This window comes from Triticum aestivum, chromosome 7D (genome assembly GCF_018294505.1).
Source record: "Triticum aestivum cultivar Chinese Spring chromosome 7D, IWGSC CS RefSeq v2.1, whole genome shotgun sequence".
NCBI classification, from domain to species: Eukaryota; Viridiplantae; Streptophyta; class Magnoliopsida; order Poales; family Poaceae; genus Triticum; species Triticum aestivum.
The window spans coordinates 44180585-44194927 of record NC_057814.1 but is presented as its reverse complement, the minus strand read 5'-3'; the positions used below and the strand labels follow the sequence as shown (position 1 = coordinate 44194927).

General features: G+C 45.5%; 1 protein-coding gene across 1 annotated transcript; it reads left to right on the top strand.

Moving 5' to 3' along the window:
• Positions 1-4006: 4006 nt before the first annotated feature.
• LOC123165502 (kinesin-like protein KIN-UB) lies at positions 4007-12983 on the top strand. The gene is made up of 19 exons (XM_044583160.1): positions 4007-4364; positions 5414-5514; positions 5608-5730; positions 6249-6434; positions 6548-6769; positions 6865-7030; positions 7172-7321; positions 7476-7564; positions 7728-7931; positions 8437-8529; positions 8677-8805; positions 8930-9061; positions 9445-9586; positions 10213-10305; positions 10980-11105; positions 11229-11354; positions 11773-11916; positions 12093-12221; positions 12315-12983. Exons 1-19 carry the CDS (start codon positions 4154-4156, stop codon positions 12473-12475), a joined length of 2727 nt encoding a protein of 908 aa, XP_044439095.1. The 5' UTR covers positions 4007-4153; the 3' UTR covers positions 12476-12983.
• The last annotated feature ends 1360 nt before the right edge of the window (positions 12984-14343 follow it).

Below are 14343 nucleotides of genomic sequence, written 5' to 3'. Positions count from 1 at the left end.
GCCCTGCATATAAGCGGAAGCGGTTGGTGGGGGGACATTTCATCCCGCGCTTTCTCCCACCAACCACCTCTCCTCTCCCCCCTCGCGCCGCCGCCGACCGCCGCCCAAGATTCCGGCGACCGCAGTCGGCAGGAGCACGCCGGAAGGCCGCCACTCGCACGAGGCCTCCCCACCTCCCCCCTGCGTCGGCGGGCCGCCGGATTTGCAGATCTGCGACACTTCACCGCGGGCCGCCGGATTTGGCTTTTTCCGGCCGCCGGTTGCTGCCCCAAGTGATGGAGTGGTCGGGGAGCCTCTCCCGCAGCCCAGGCAAGGGCGCATCGCCGCATGCAGGTACGAGTTTGTCCGCCGCCGTCGCCGAAGGTTTGCGGGCATGGACTCGTCCGACCATCCACCGGGCTCGGCGCTCGCGCAGCATCTTTGCGGCTTGCCGATGCCGCTCATAGAGTGCGACGACTGCACGCGGAAAGTGCTGCGGCTCACTTCGAGCACGCCAAAGCACCCCGGATGGGTGTTCTTCAAATGCGAAAACGACGGGGTACGTGCACTTGCGGTAGCTCGTTTCATAGTTCATTCTCTAGTTCAATTGCGGTAGCTCACTTCGAGCTTGCTCATTCTTTTGTGTAGGACAATGGATGCTCATTTTGATTTTGGGAAGGTCAATACATTGATTTGTTGATAGAAAGAAACTTAATAAATGTTAGTGCACTCCTTAGTACAATCGAAGGCAATGATGCGGCTACATGTGCAATTAGAAGGGAAGCAACATCTACTTCTTCCGAACCAAAGATGAAGAAAGAAAAATGCAAAATCAAGAATCCACAGATCAACAACGAATGCATGGAGAAGATATTAGTCCAACTAGTGGAAGCAGTTATGAAAGTTGGAAATCTTCTAAAATGCATACTTGTAGTTCTTGTTTTCTTTGGTCTTGCTATTCTAGCAAAGATTTGATGATATCTTTTGTATCCAATGTTGTTAAATAAGAAAAGCAATGCAATATGCATGATCAAATTGAGTTGCAAATTTCAGTTTTGCGGGCCGGGAGGAGCTGCGCTCGATCAGACGCCGCAACCCCCAACCCATAAAAAAGCATATTCCGGAAATATCTTTTTTTACGGATCCATTTATGCGGGGTCTGCATACGCGGCCGTCCGCGCCGACCCGCAAAGGCGTTTTTCCGCAACCTGTAAAAACATTTTGCGGGTCGGGAGGATGCTAGAGTTGCTCTTAGGTGTGTGTTCAGTCGGTACAAACTGTATGTCTGCAGGGTTCGATCGGTAAGCTGAAATACTCCCGCACCGTCGGGATCGAACAGACAGAAGTGATGTCTCCGGCACGGAACACGTCGAGATCGGGATGGAAACATGGCGCCAACCAACCAGATCGAACGCGTACGTGTGCACCCTGTGGATGTAACGAGGCACTGACGGTGACGCGATTATTATGCCGTCTGTCTCCCCCCGTTGCCAAGGATCCTCGTATCGTCACCGTCCGTCCCAACAGAAACGAGTCTCGGACGAGCTCTGCGTCGCTTGGCGGACGGAGGAGGGAAGCCGATGGGGGTGCTGTCTTTTGCTGCAAACAAAACATCCATGTGAAATGTGAAAGTCGTCTCGAAAGTTGCATCGATCTTGGAAACATCCTCCCTCCACTCCACTCGATCATCAGCAATGACCCAGCACCCAGCTTTAATAATAATTAATAATAAAGAAAAGAAAAACACCGAAGTAACGGTCGTAACGTTCGTTTTGTTCGGATTTTGTCTGTTTGGATAAGGCAATGGGGCGGCGTCCGCGCGTTTTCCTGAACGTGTGTCCAACGCGCGGACGCATCTGGTCCGGCTAGCCGGAGTGTCTGTGTGCACATTTTTTAAGCACCAAAAGCACATTTCTTTTATTTCATAAACGACATTTTGATACACTGTAGTACATAATTCACCAATTCTTCTCTAGAATAGCAATACCAAAGAAAATAAAAACAACAATTAGACATTTTAAAAGATATCCAACTTCCATAACTGCTCCCACTAGTTGGATTAATATCTTCTTTATGTCTTCATTGTTGATCTGCGGCTTCTCGAGCTTGCACACTTCTTTCTTCTTCGGTTCTAAAGAAGTAGACGTTGCTTCACATCTAATCTTATCTGTAGCCTCTATTCTAGTAAGGAGTGCTCGAGCATCTATCAAATTTCGTTCTATCAATAAATCGATGTATCCTTTCCAATACCAAAATTTGCATCCATCATACACATAAATTTAGCAAACAATGAGCTACCGAAATTGCGCTCAGTCTGGTGAACATCCGAATCAAAAGAAGCACATACCCCATTTTTTTGCACTTGAAGAACACCCATTCAGGATGTTCCAGCATGGTAGAAACGTGGTGCACGACATTCCGCAGGCAATTGTCACACTTTATGACCGACAACGGTGAGCCGGCGAGCCGTTGGGCCAACGTCGAGCCCGGGCGACGGCCTGGCTCGTCTTTGACGGCGAACCGCCAACGTGATAAATCCGAGCGGCTAGAGGCGGAGTCATTACCTGCATGCGGTGCGGAGGCGTTGCCTTGGCTGTGCGCTGCGGTACCCGGCCAATCCATGGCAAGCCACAGTCGTCGGCGGCCAGAATGCGGCAAATCCGGCGGCCAGATGCGCCAAATCCCGCTGCCGAAGATTTAGCGGTTGGCTGTCGGTGCCGGGGGGAGAGAGGCACAAAATCCGATGGTCGTGCTTGGGGGGCGGGCGAACCGGCCAGGGGGTGGCCGGGAAAATGGGCGGCGGCGGCTATGGCGGCGGGAGTGGGAGGGAAGAGAAAAAGGGGCGTATGTACCCTCGACGGGCTGGCTAGGGGAGGACAATGGCACGCGTCCAGCCCGTCATCGCGTGTCCGTTTCGACGCAAATGTGGTCCAAATTTGAGTCAGAAATGGGACGAAACTGGACAAAAAACGGACGCTTGTCCGTTCCCTCCCGCACATTGGGCCACGTTTTGTGTCCACCCTCAAACGAACGCGGACGAACTAGTTGGGGTGATGCATTGGAGTTGGGCTAGGAGCATCTCTAACAGATCCCGTAAAAGTGGTCAAACCTTGGTATTTATGATACAAGCTAAAAAAATTATCCCGAATAGATCTCATAAAACAACATACTCCGTAATTTTTTTTACAGGCTCCCTTATATTCGAGCCCCAAGCCTTTATATCTAGTGGATTTCAGCCCTTTTTGTAGGATACTGTAAACCGATCAACGCGGGAGCAGGGGGGCTCGCGACGCCGCGCACGAGCAACGAGCAAAGCGAAGGAGCTCGTTGCCGGAGCATCGCCGGAGCATGCGTCGGGCCGTCGCTGGAGCAGGCAGCGGGCCACATCAGGCGGCAGGCCGGAGCGGCGCCGTTCGGACGGGCCGGAGTTCGAGTTCGTCCATGCGTGCGTTCCGAGGAAGAAGAAGCGTGAGGAGAAAAAAAAACCGTCTACGATACGGGTTTACGGAATCCGTTTCGCCCGATGCCTTGCGGTGCCGTAAATTCGTTTCAAGGAAGACTGTATACCGTGTTTTACGTGTGGTACTTTACAGGATCTTGCTAACCCCCTGTGGAGATGGACCATCAAATTGATCGACCACCACAAGTGAAAAAGATGGCGAGAGCGAGGCAGCCGGATTCAAACGCCCTACGCTACGCTACACACGGCCGCACGCCCAGCAGCCTCGCATGAACAAGTCGCATGAGGCCCGGGACCCGGTCGCTGCCCGGTGGGACCAGCTTCTGTCATGGCCCGCCGAAAAAGGCCTCTGCGGGGGGGCCCAGACCAGCCGCAGGAACCAGAGATACGGATACACGGCCCGCGACGCGACCCTGCTTTCTTGCTCTTGTGTTTGTGTAGCGGCTCGGCTCGGCTCCGCCCACCAACCCAGCAGCACAGCAGCAGCAGCAGCGGTAGCAGCCAGCCAGCCTCCACCCCCCCCCCCCCCCCCCTCCTCCTCGCCGGCCCTCCACCCCCTCCCTCCCTCCCTCCGGCGGGCCCCGCGCCCTCCCCTCCCCTCACCGCATTTATTCCCCGGCCACCGATCCCGTGCTCCCCCTGCAGGCCTCCCGGCTCACCATCTCCCCGTGATCCCTGTCACGGACGCGCCGCCGCCGCTGCCACCCCTATCTAATGGCGAGCGGCGCCAGGAATGGCGGGGGAGGGCTGGGCTCCAGGACGACCGCGAAGATGGACAGGCAGCAGGGCTCCACCGCCACGCCCAAGGCCCCCGCCGGGAAGCCCCGCCTCTCCGCGGCCGGCGGCGGCGCTTACCGGCGCACCAGCTCCGGCCCGCTCCCCGCCGCGGGCGCCGGCGGGGGGCGCAACTCGTCCGAATCCGGAGGTGCGTCTGCCTGCTTGCTACACTTAATGGGATCCGGATTTGGATTTGCTGTTATCTACGGGAGGTTTTTTTTGGGGGTTTGCTGTCCGGCCTGATCTGCCGCATTGCGCCGGCTGATTCGGCCTGCTCGGCCGTGCCGGATCAATCGGCTGCTTGATCTCCTGAGTTTTTTTGCGGGTTTCGGTTCGTCGGCGTGGCCGAGCGTATCTGCGCTAGTGCGATCGCTTTGGGGGAATTTCTTCAGATTTTGGACTGTGCTCCCTCAGTAGCGCCGCCGCCTTTGAACGATTATCGTGTAACGTAGCTGCACAAGCACAACACAGCAACTGCGCCAAACCGTGGAGGAAGAATGATTGAGATGCGTTTGGTCAATGGGTCACAAACTCACAATATCCTTAGATCGTAGTATCATTCCGAGAAATCAATAGCGGATGCCTTGCTGCCCCATTTTTTCTTCCCATTTTAGAATATGCTATTTCCTCGACGGGAGGACATTGGTGATATAGTCTTAGTTGTGCTCGGACCACTGGTGTTCGTCCTCCAGCTGCCTCGTGCACCGCTCATGATGGCACTGTACCCAGCCGCCACCCACCCTTCCGATCTTTCAGTAACTGCGGATTGCACCGAAGAGTCCAGCTTGGTAGATGTGCGTCCATAATTTTGCTTTTATGTTCTTCACTTCTCTTACTAAATTGTGCACCGCAGTCAAACTGTCAAAGTAGACAATTCACTCAGCATGGCTGGGAAGAATTCACTCAGCACTCAGTCAAGAATAGTCAACGGTTGCAGAGAGATTGCTTTTTGTGGTGATTTGTTTTGCATTTGCCTTTTGCATTCCAGAAGAATTACTTGCTGAAATGGTGGGCGCTGTTTTCCTATTGATATGAGATAGAATGCCTTCTTTTGCTAGATTATTTTTGTTGCATACGCAATTTTGCCTGACATGATCATTCCAAATTCATAAGCAAATTTGCGTGTGTGCGTGGAAATATCGATTCATCTGCATTCGTTTAATCAAATGAATTTTGCCTCCCCCATTTTTTCTGCAGTTTCTAGCAGAGTTAGAGTTGCTGTAAGGCTAAGGCCTCGGAATGCAGAAGAGCAGGCGGCAGATGCTGATTTTGCTGACTGCGTTGAACTCCAGCCAGAGGTTTGATCTCCTGTTTAGCATACTGTGTGAAATATGACTCATTTAGGTTTCCTATGGACTCACTTGAATACTTGATTAACGTTTGATGTTTAGCTCAAAAGACTAAAGCTTCGTAAAAACAATTGGGAGTCCGACACATTTGAATTCGATGAAGTGCTTACAGAGTTTTCTTCACAGAAGAGAGTGTATGAAGTTGTTGCTAAACCAGTTGTGGAGGTATGTGAACTTCGAACATTTATACATCAGTAATCACAGTAGCTTGTGCTCGTAGTGAAATCTCTAAGAAACAATATACATTTGCATGTTGCAAGCTTGTTGCTTTTAACCTATATTTTGTGGATAGATATTCTTAGCAGAACTTAAAATGACTTTTGGCGTGGGTGTTGATATATCATGTAATGAAATCTGAAACTTTAGCCAAGTACTCCCTCTGTTCACTATTATAATATGTTCATGTTCTAACTTTTTTCTGAATCGGATGTATATAGACGCATTTTAGTGTGTTTGTTCACTCTTTTCAGTCCGTATGTAGTCCATATTGAAATATGCAAAACATCTTATAATAGTGAACGGAGGGAGTAGCTGACATGATAAATGAAACCTGGAGTTGAACTCTTGGAACTTTCTTATTGTGTCATGGCCTTCAGTTTTACTCCTGCCATTTGTTTGTTCTTACCAATACTCCTGCTATGTGTTACTTTCTTACCAATGTCAACGATGTCCGTGTTCTGCAGAGCGTTTTGGAGGGATATAATGGTACAGTTATGGCATATGGGCAGACTGGTACTGGCAAGACTTTTACACTTGGAAGGCTTGGTGATGAAGATACTGCTGCACGAGGAATCATGGTCCGCGCAATGGAGGATATTCTTGCTGATATAACCCCTGAGACTGATACAGTATCACTATCTTATCTACAGGTTTGTGATGCTTGGCTTCTGTGTGATTTTATCTTGTACCTTCGTTTTGGATTTGTGCACTCTAACTTTATACAGTTCTCTGACCGTAACTCTGTATTGGGTTGTTGTTGCAGTTGTATATGGAAATGATACAAGATCTCCTTGATCCTGTAAATGATAACATAGCCATTGTAGAAGACCCAAGAACAGGGGATGTTTCGTTGCCTGGGGCCACTGTAGTTGAAGTTAGAGACCAGAAGAGTTTTATGGACCTTTTAAGGATTGGTGAAGCTCATCGTGTTGCTGCAAACACAAAGTTGAATACAGAGTCATCTCGTAGTCATGCAATTCTCATGGTAATCTTTATGTTCTTTGATCTTGCTGCCTATTAGCACATGATTACGACTACTGTGGTTATTTTTTTGAGCTTCTGTGATTATCTTTGGTGAAGGTAAATGTCAGAAGGGCTGTAAAAGGTAGAAGTGAAATGAATGTTAGCATGTCTGCTGAAAATGGGCATTCATCTTCAATGATGGACTCTCTACGACCACCTATTGTCAGGAAAAGCAAGCTTGTAGTTGTAGACCTGGCAGGATCCGAGCGAATAGACAAATCTGGTAAGTGCATTCTCATCGATAAAATTTGGCACATTTTTTCTTAAAAATGTCATGCCTTCCCATAATTTTTATCTTCGTCTTGAGATAATTGTTTTTACTGTAAACTGCAACCCTGTAGAGCTGAAAATTGATGTTGTGCAGGAAGCGAGGGTCATACATTAGAAGAGGCGAAGTCTATTAACTTGTCCCTAAGTTCACTAGGAAAATGCATCAATGCACTTGCTGAAAGCAGCGCACATGTACCTGTTCGTGATTCCAAGCTTACTAGGTTGCTTAAAGATTCATTTGGAGGTAAATTCCCTTGGTTTGGTCAAAAGCGAAAATGATTTACATAGCTAGGTCATCAGCCATCTTATTGCAAAGCTTGCCTTTGTGCGCCTTGTTGCCTGTAGGCTATCGCAGTAATTTGTTCTCACAGAGGTGCTTCTGTTGTTGGATTTCATAGGCACTGCAAGAACATCATTGGTTGTGACGATTGGTCCATCTCCAAGACATAGGGGGGAGACTACGAGTACAATAATGTTTGGACAAAGAGTATGATCTCGCACTAAGATATATTTAATGGTTTTATTTTCTCTTTTCTTGACCAACTGGCCATCTCATGATACCATGGAAGTGTAGGAAAACTATTCTGATTTGCTTTGTTTCTGATTTGCTTCGTTTATGGAATAACAGTTACTTTCATGTTTCATTCTAGGCAATGAAGGTTCAGAACATGGTGAAATTAAAGGAAGAATTTGACTACAAAAGTTTGTGTAGGAGACTTGATATTGAATTGGACAAGTTAATCGCAGAAAATGAAAGGCAACGTAAATATTTTGATGATGAAATTGAACGAATAACAGCAGAAGCGCAATACCGTGTTGCTGAGGCAGAAAAGGAATGCAAAGTTTCTCTAGAGGTTTGCTTCCATCATAATGTTCTTTTACTTCTGTTTTGTGTGCGTTGAACTCCATGAGGGCACTATTTTTTCTTATATGTTTTTACCTTTAGTTAGAGAATAAATATAAGATCTGGGACATCAGTAGTCTTAATTTGCTGAATTCCATAGGTGTAAACTTGGTTCTAGATCTCCACCATAAACTAACTTGAATCTTAAATTGCCTGGATAGTTTTTTAGTTGATACCTTCTCCATGTCTGGGCTCCTCAATTTTCTCACCTCTACCATCATTTAACTCTTCTGAAGCATCTCTGTTGGCTCTCTAGAGTCCCTCTAAAGGCGAGTTTGATCAAGAATAAGTACCATAATATTAACGCAAATAATCCTATGTTTATTTCGGAAACTCTTTTTTATTCGGTATAAATGGCTGGATCTTAAAGCTTCCTAAATTATTACGTTGGCTCTAGCATGCTTGATTGACACTTCATTTGGTATTCATTTTAGCTGTGTGGTTTCTTATTGCAGAATGAGAAAATGAAGTATCATCAAGAATACTTGGACTCTATAAAGATACTAGAAGAGAAGTGGAAAGTACACCAACAGTCACCTAAGAAACAGGTACATCTTATCATGATTAGATCAGCTTTACTTATTGGTTATTTGGTCAGTTATGGGTTAATCTTTTAAGACATCAGTTATGATGAAGTGCCACATCTTGTATTGTAAAATCTGAAAATGATTACCCATGCAATTTTTCAAATGTAGATTAAAGAGGAGTCTACATCAAATGGTGACGTGCAGGACTTACTGCAGAATGAGAAAATGTTACGCCAATCTGCTGAAGATGAGTCCAATGACCTTAAGAATCAATTATCACACTGGAAAAAGATGGAGGTACTGTCAATATATATTGCTAGAAAGATGACCTTAAGCATCAAGTATCCACTGGAAAAGATATATTGTTTTTGAAATAAACTCATTCCTCAGCGTCGCTGCTAACCATATTTTTGTGTTATAGGCCACAGCTACCGCTGAAGTAGTGAGACTCCGGAGAATGTTGGATACTGAAGCTAGCCAAAAAGACAAACTCGAAGAAGAAATAGCTGTTTTGAAAAGTCAGTTAATGCAGTTAAGTCTGGATGCTGATGAGGTAGGACTTACTGCTGATGCTAGTTTTTATGTTATTAATAACGTTTCTGAATGATGTGAAATTATTATTTTCAATTTAGTAAGTTGTGTATCTATGTTTTGTATTTATTTGGTGATTCCCTGTCAACAACGCAATTATTATTCTTTTTGAATGTTTCACCTTGTAAAAGCATTATTAAGTTCTTTGGCTAACCAATTTTACTTGAAGCAAACTCATAATATTACTTGACTTGTAGCCTTCCCTATTATGTGGAATATACTGTCTTTATTCAATGCATCCAACCATCTACAATTTGTTGGAACTTGTTTCCCTTTTTTACTTCTAATGAGTACTATAGTGCTACCCTAAGGTCCATAATGTGCCTTTTCTTTCGTTTCAATCAGACAAGAATGAGCCTTGACACAGGAGATGGACCAGGAAAAATATTTCCTGGTTTAGATTCTTTGATGTCTCACTCTCGGAATTCGCAGCCTAGAGAGCAGAGCAATGGACCTAAGGCGCCAGTCGCGAAACTCTTTGAGCAAGGTATTTATTACTTATTTGCTGTTTCTCGAGAATGAAATCTTGCCTGCAATGTTGAAAATTTCAATTAGTCGAGTTTTTTTTTTCTGCCACTGATTTTGGTTCTACACCTGACTCGCTCATGATTGCCTTCCAAATTCTGCTTATTTGACCCTCTTGTTCTTTAAAGCATCTCCAAACTGTAAAACCGAATGATTAGCTTAAAAGTATTACTCTACCAGTTATTTCCCTGGTTATAAAAGTGGTGCAAAATAATTTGTTTTCTGAAAACAAATGATACCTAGTCCTTATAATTGTGTTCTGTGCTTCCTTACAAACTTACATATCATGGCAGAGACACCATAGCAGAGCAATCAGATGTGACACATGTTGAGGAAATATTTTGGAGTATACTTACACATGCATCATGTATAGTGACGATAATGATAAAACAATACTGTATGATCTTGTGAATTAATACAGCTTGCGAAATCAAAGGCAACAATGAGAATATTGATTTAAACCATGATGAAACTACTACAGCGTTTTGTCCCTATCTTTAGTCTTTACTATAACTGTCATTTGAACTGATTGACATCTCTAGAGTGTGATTGATCTTTTGATGAAAGTTTCCCCCCTATCTGTTTCAGTTGGGTTACAGAAGATATTGTCATTGCTTGAGTCGGAAGAACCTGATGTTCGTGTTCATGCCGTAAAAGTTGTCGCGAATCTGGCGGCTGAAGGTATAAGCTTCACATTGTTTTAGTTAGATATAAAGCTGCTACATATTGTTTTACGTGCCAGTGTTGCATTTGTTGTATGGGTATGTTTTCCAGTCATCATATATTTGAAGTTGATTTTTAGGCATCACCATTTGCTGCATGTTGCTACATGTGGGTATATGTAGAGCTGTTTGTTATGCATGATGAAATTATATACTCCCTCCGTCCCAAAATAAGTGTCTCAACTCTAGTAAAACTTTAGTACAAAGTTGTACAAAAGTTGAGACACTTATTTTTGAACGGAGTGAGTAGTACTCCCTCCGTAAAGAAATATAAGAGTGTTTAGATCACTAAAGCAGTGATCTAAACGCTCTTATATTAGTTTACAGAGGGAGTACTTATCTATAAGCATGTTACTGATCTCTGAATTACCTCCTGGTTAGATATTAGGATGTTGTAGCATGGCTTTTCAGTTTCTACTTCAATTTAACCCTGGCACTAAACATCACTGTTTAATGGGAATATGTATTTTTAGTGCGACATATGATGCTTGCTAGCTCATGTCGATTCTCACTCTATGGACACAACTTGCAAATAGTTGCATTTATTTGCTCAACTTTGCCCTGAACATCATATGATTATGCACTAATTTCACATAATTGTGAAGTAACTATATTTGACCTTCCCTACTTCAGAGGCAAATCAAGAAAAGATTGTAGAAGCAGGTGGCCTCACTTCCCTCCTAATGCTGCTTAGGAGCTCTGAGGATGAGACCATACGCAGAGTAGCGGCAGGAGCAATTGCTAATCTTGCAATGAATGGTTAGTAACCCAGCAGTATTTTGGTTTTATAATTCATGAAGAGAAGTACATTATTAGATAGTGATTTTTTTCTCTGTGGTAGAAAATGTCTTCTTATCTGATTGTGATAATCTACATATGCAGAAACGAATCAAGATCTTATAATGGCTCAAGGTGGTGTAACCTTGTTGTCAATGACAGCATCTGATGCGGAGGACCCACAAACTCTAAGAATGGTGGCTGGAGCTATCGCCAACCTGTGTGGCAATGGTAACCATGTTCTGCTGGTTTGCTTAAGCAAGCGCTCTATTATCTTATATGAATTTAACGTGCCGAAAGATATGCAAAATTTTAGACACAGTACTGTGATGTTAGTGCTGACTAGAATTCATTATCTGCACTAAGCTTACCTGAATGTAGCTCTAGGTTCTGTAGTGCGGGAAGGGGGGGGGGGGGGGGGATGAGATCTAGGTTTTGTTCAGTAAGCAGGAGTTTTTGAGGTCAGGAATTGAATGGTAGATTGCTTTTCTCGAAGAAGTAGATTACTTTCCTAAGAAACAGTAGATTACCTAAAGGCTGATGTAGGAGCCTACATGATCTACAAATAATTCGATGATTACTTGGACAATAGATACATCATTTCTATCCATGTGGCTGTATCCTAAACTTCTTATTTTTCTTTAACCAGACAAACTGCAAACTCGTCTAAGAGGAGAAGGTGGAATCAAAGCATTGCTGGGAATGGTTAAGTGTGGCCACCCTGATGTCCTTGCTCAAATTGCTCGTGGCATTGCAAACTTTGCAAAATGTGAATCTAGAGCAGCTACTCAAGGTAATGGATTAACAGCAGAGACATGAATTTTCAAGTTCATTCAAACTTTGTACGATATCCCTGCATTATGTGGAGACACATATTAGCTAGACCCTTGATACATTGCAGTCCCACGTAATTTTTCTTTTGAGATCGATCTTTTATGTACTAAGATATGCATATTTCTATTCCATCAGGAAACAAGGTGGGGAGATCATTATTGGTCGATGATGGGGCACTTCCTTGGATCGTAAAAAACGCAAATAATGAGGCTGCCCCAATTAGGCGGCACATCGAGCTTGCACTGTGCCATTTGGCGCAACATGGTTACTACTCTTTCTCTCTCACACAACTCAAATAAACTTGTAAACAGTAATTGCATGTACTTATGTTTGTGGTGTCAATCTGGCCTTCTGCAGAGGTAAATGCCAAGGATATCGTGAGTGAAGGCGCGCTCTGGGAACTTGTTCGGATCTCGAGGGATTGCTCTCGGGAAGATATAAGGATGCTAGCATACCGCACGCTGACATCCAGCCCAACTCTTCAGTCGGAGATGAGAAGATTGCGGATAGAGTGTTGATGAATTGACCCAAAAAGATTCAACTGGGTCTCATCCTCGCACCGAGTGGAGTTACGTTTCTTGCCCAAATCTCCCAAGTCGAGTAGAGGCGCTGCTGTTGCGCAAGCGCTGGCAATCAAGCGCGCCGGCCCTTTGATATACCCAGCTTCTGCAAGCAAGCATACATGGCCGGGCAGCGGACCCGTTGAGTTCTGTCTCAACTGTCAATGGTGCGCGCCATCATTCTCCTCAAGATGATTCATTCTATTTATGGTGGCGATTCGTTTATTCAAATCCTAGCATGTGAGAGGCTTTACTTACTTGGATGTAACCTGTAGAAGAATTTGTGTTGTAAAATCCACGATCGTGGTCGGGATATGGGTGGGCCAGCTGAGTGGCTTGCGGTGCAGATAGGTTGGCTTGGGTTGGGGCCATGACATGGATTATATACTTATATACTTGTATTAATTGTACAGTAGACAATCTTTCGACTGTAACTTAATAGTTCTTCAGAGACTGTTTGTTAGAAGAGTGTTTGCGTATACAATATGTCTGGCAGATGGCTGCCTGCAGCGTGAGAATTACGAGGACCGTTGCGTTGCAAACGGTGCCTGGGAGTCGAAAAATCCGAAGTGCGCTGGTCAGTTTTGGCCTGGCTGCACACAACAAGTTAGCGACTAGGGATAACCTAACGAAGAGAAACATGCGTAAACCTGAAGTCTATTGTTTGAATGTGTGGTGGGTGAAATCATTTGGGAAAAGATTTCTTTGCTATACTTCAACATTGCTGTAGGCTTCCTCTTATGAGAATGTTGCTGGCTTTCGGATTGCTAAAAAGAAACAAGCTGCCCTCAGCACTATTTGTGCTGCAGTGCTATGATGCTTGCGGAGCGTCAGAAATCTTGAGCAATCTGAAGTGACTTTCTGTTAAGCTGGTTTGGGCCTTGATTCTGAAAACCCTCAGGAAACGGAAGCTCCTGGTCTCGGTAACTGAGCGGGGAGGCTGGCTGTTTGTCCAAACAAATGTTTTTGGTTCGGTTGCGGTGCGTGGAAGGAACCGCCCGAGGAGTGGCAAAATTTCATGTTTTGACCCTTTTGTGATAGTTAATCGAGATCGTAAAAATTTCGGGATCTGACCCTTTTGCTATCGCCAGGGTCTATAGCAGTAGGGTGTAACAGCCTATCGCCAGAGGCTTTGGCGGTAGGAAATAACCATACCGTCAAACAGGCTGGCGGTAGTATGTACAACCCTACCGTCAAAGTGCCCGGCGGTAGGTGCGAGCATGCAATGTGTTTCATACTTGGGAAGGGCCTTGGCGGTAGGATGTTATACCCTACCGCCATGGACCCTCGCGGTAGCAAAAGGATTAGATGCCGAAATTTTTACAAACTAGGGTCGGATCTCGATTAACTACCATAAAAAGGGTCCAAACACGAAATTTAGCCCCGAGCAGTGGGGGGTGGACATGTCCGCATGCCGACAGGCAGAGAAGCGAAGCGGACAGGGGCAGGGTTTGCTATGCGATAACTAGGACGAGAGCAGGCCCTCTCACTGACCGTCAGCGCGCCATCAGCTCGCTTCAAGTTGAAGACAAGGACAACAGAAGAGTTAGAGCGACGACAGAGACTGGCTTCCATTCTTAAAAAAGTTGAAAACCGCATCAAGTTAACCACAAGAAAAGGGGCCGGCCATCTCTCGTTGAGGGGCTAGGGCAGGGTAGGGTCCCAGCAGTGGTCACCCGTCGTTGTCACCGATCACTCACGGTCAGTAGAGTGGTTGAGGAGGAGGAGAGTCCTGCAGGGCCATGCACGCACGCATATACGTACCACATGCAACTTAAGGCTTGGCATGGATCATCACTCTCTCGCCACTCTAGCTTTGTCCCGAC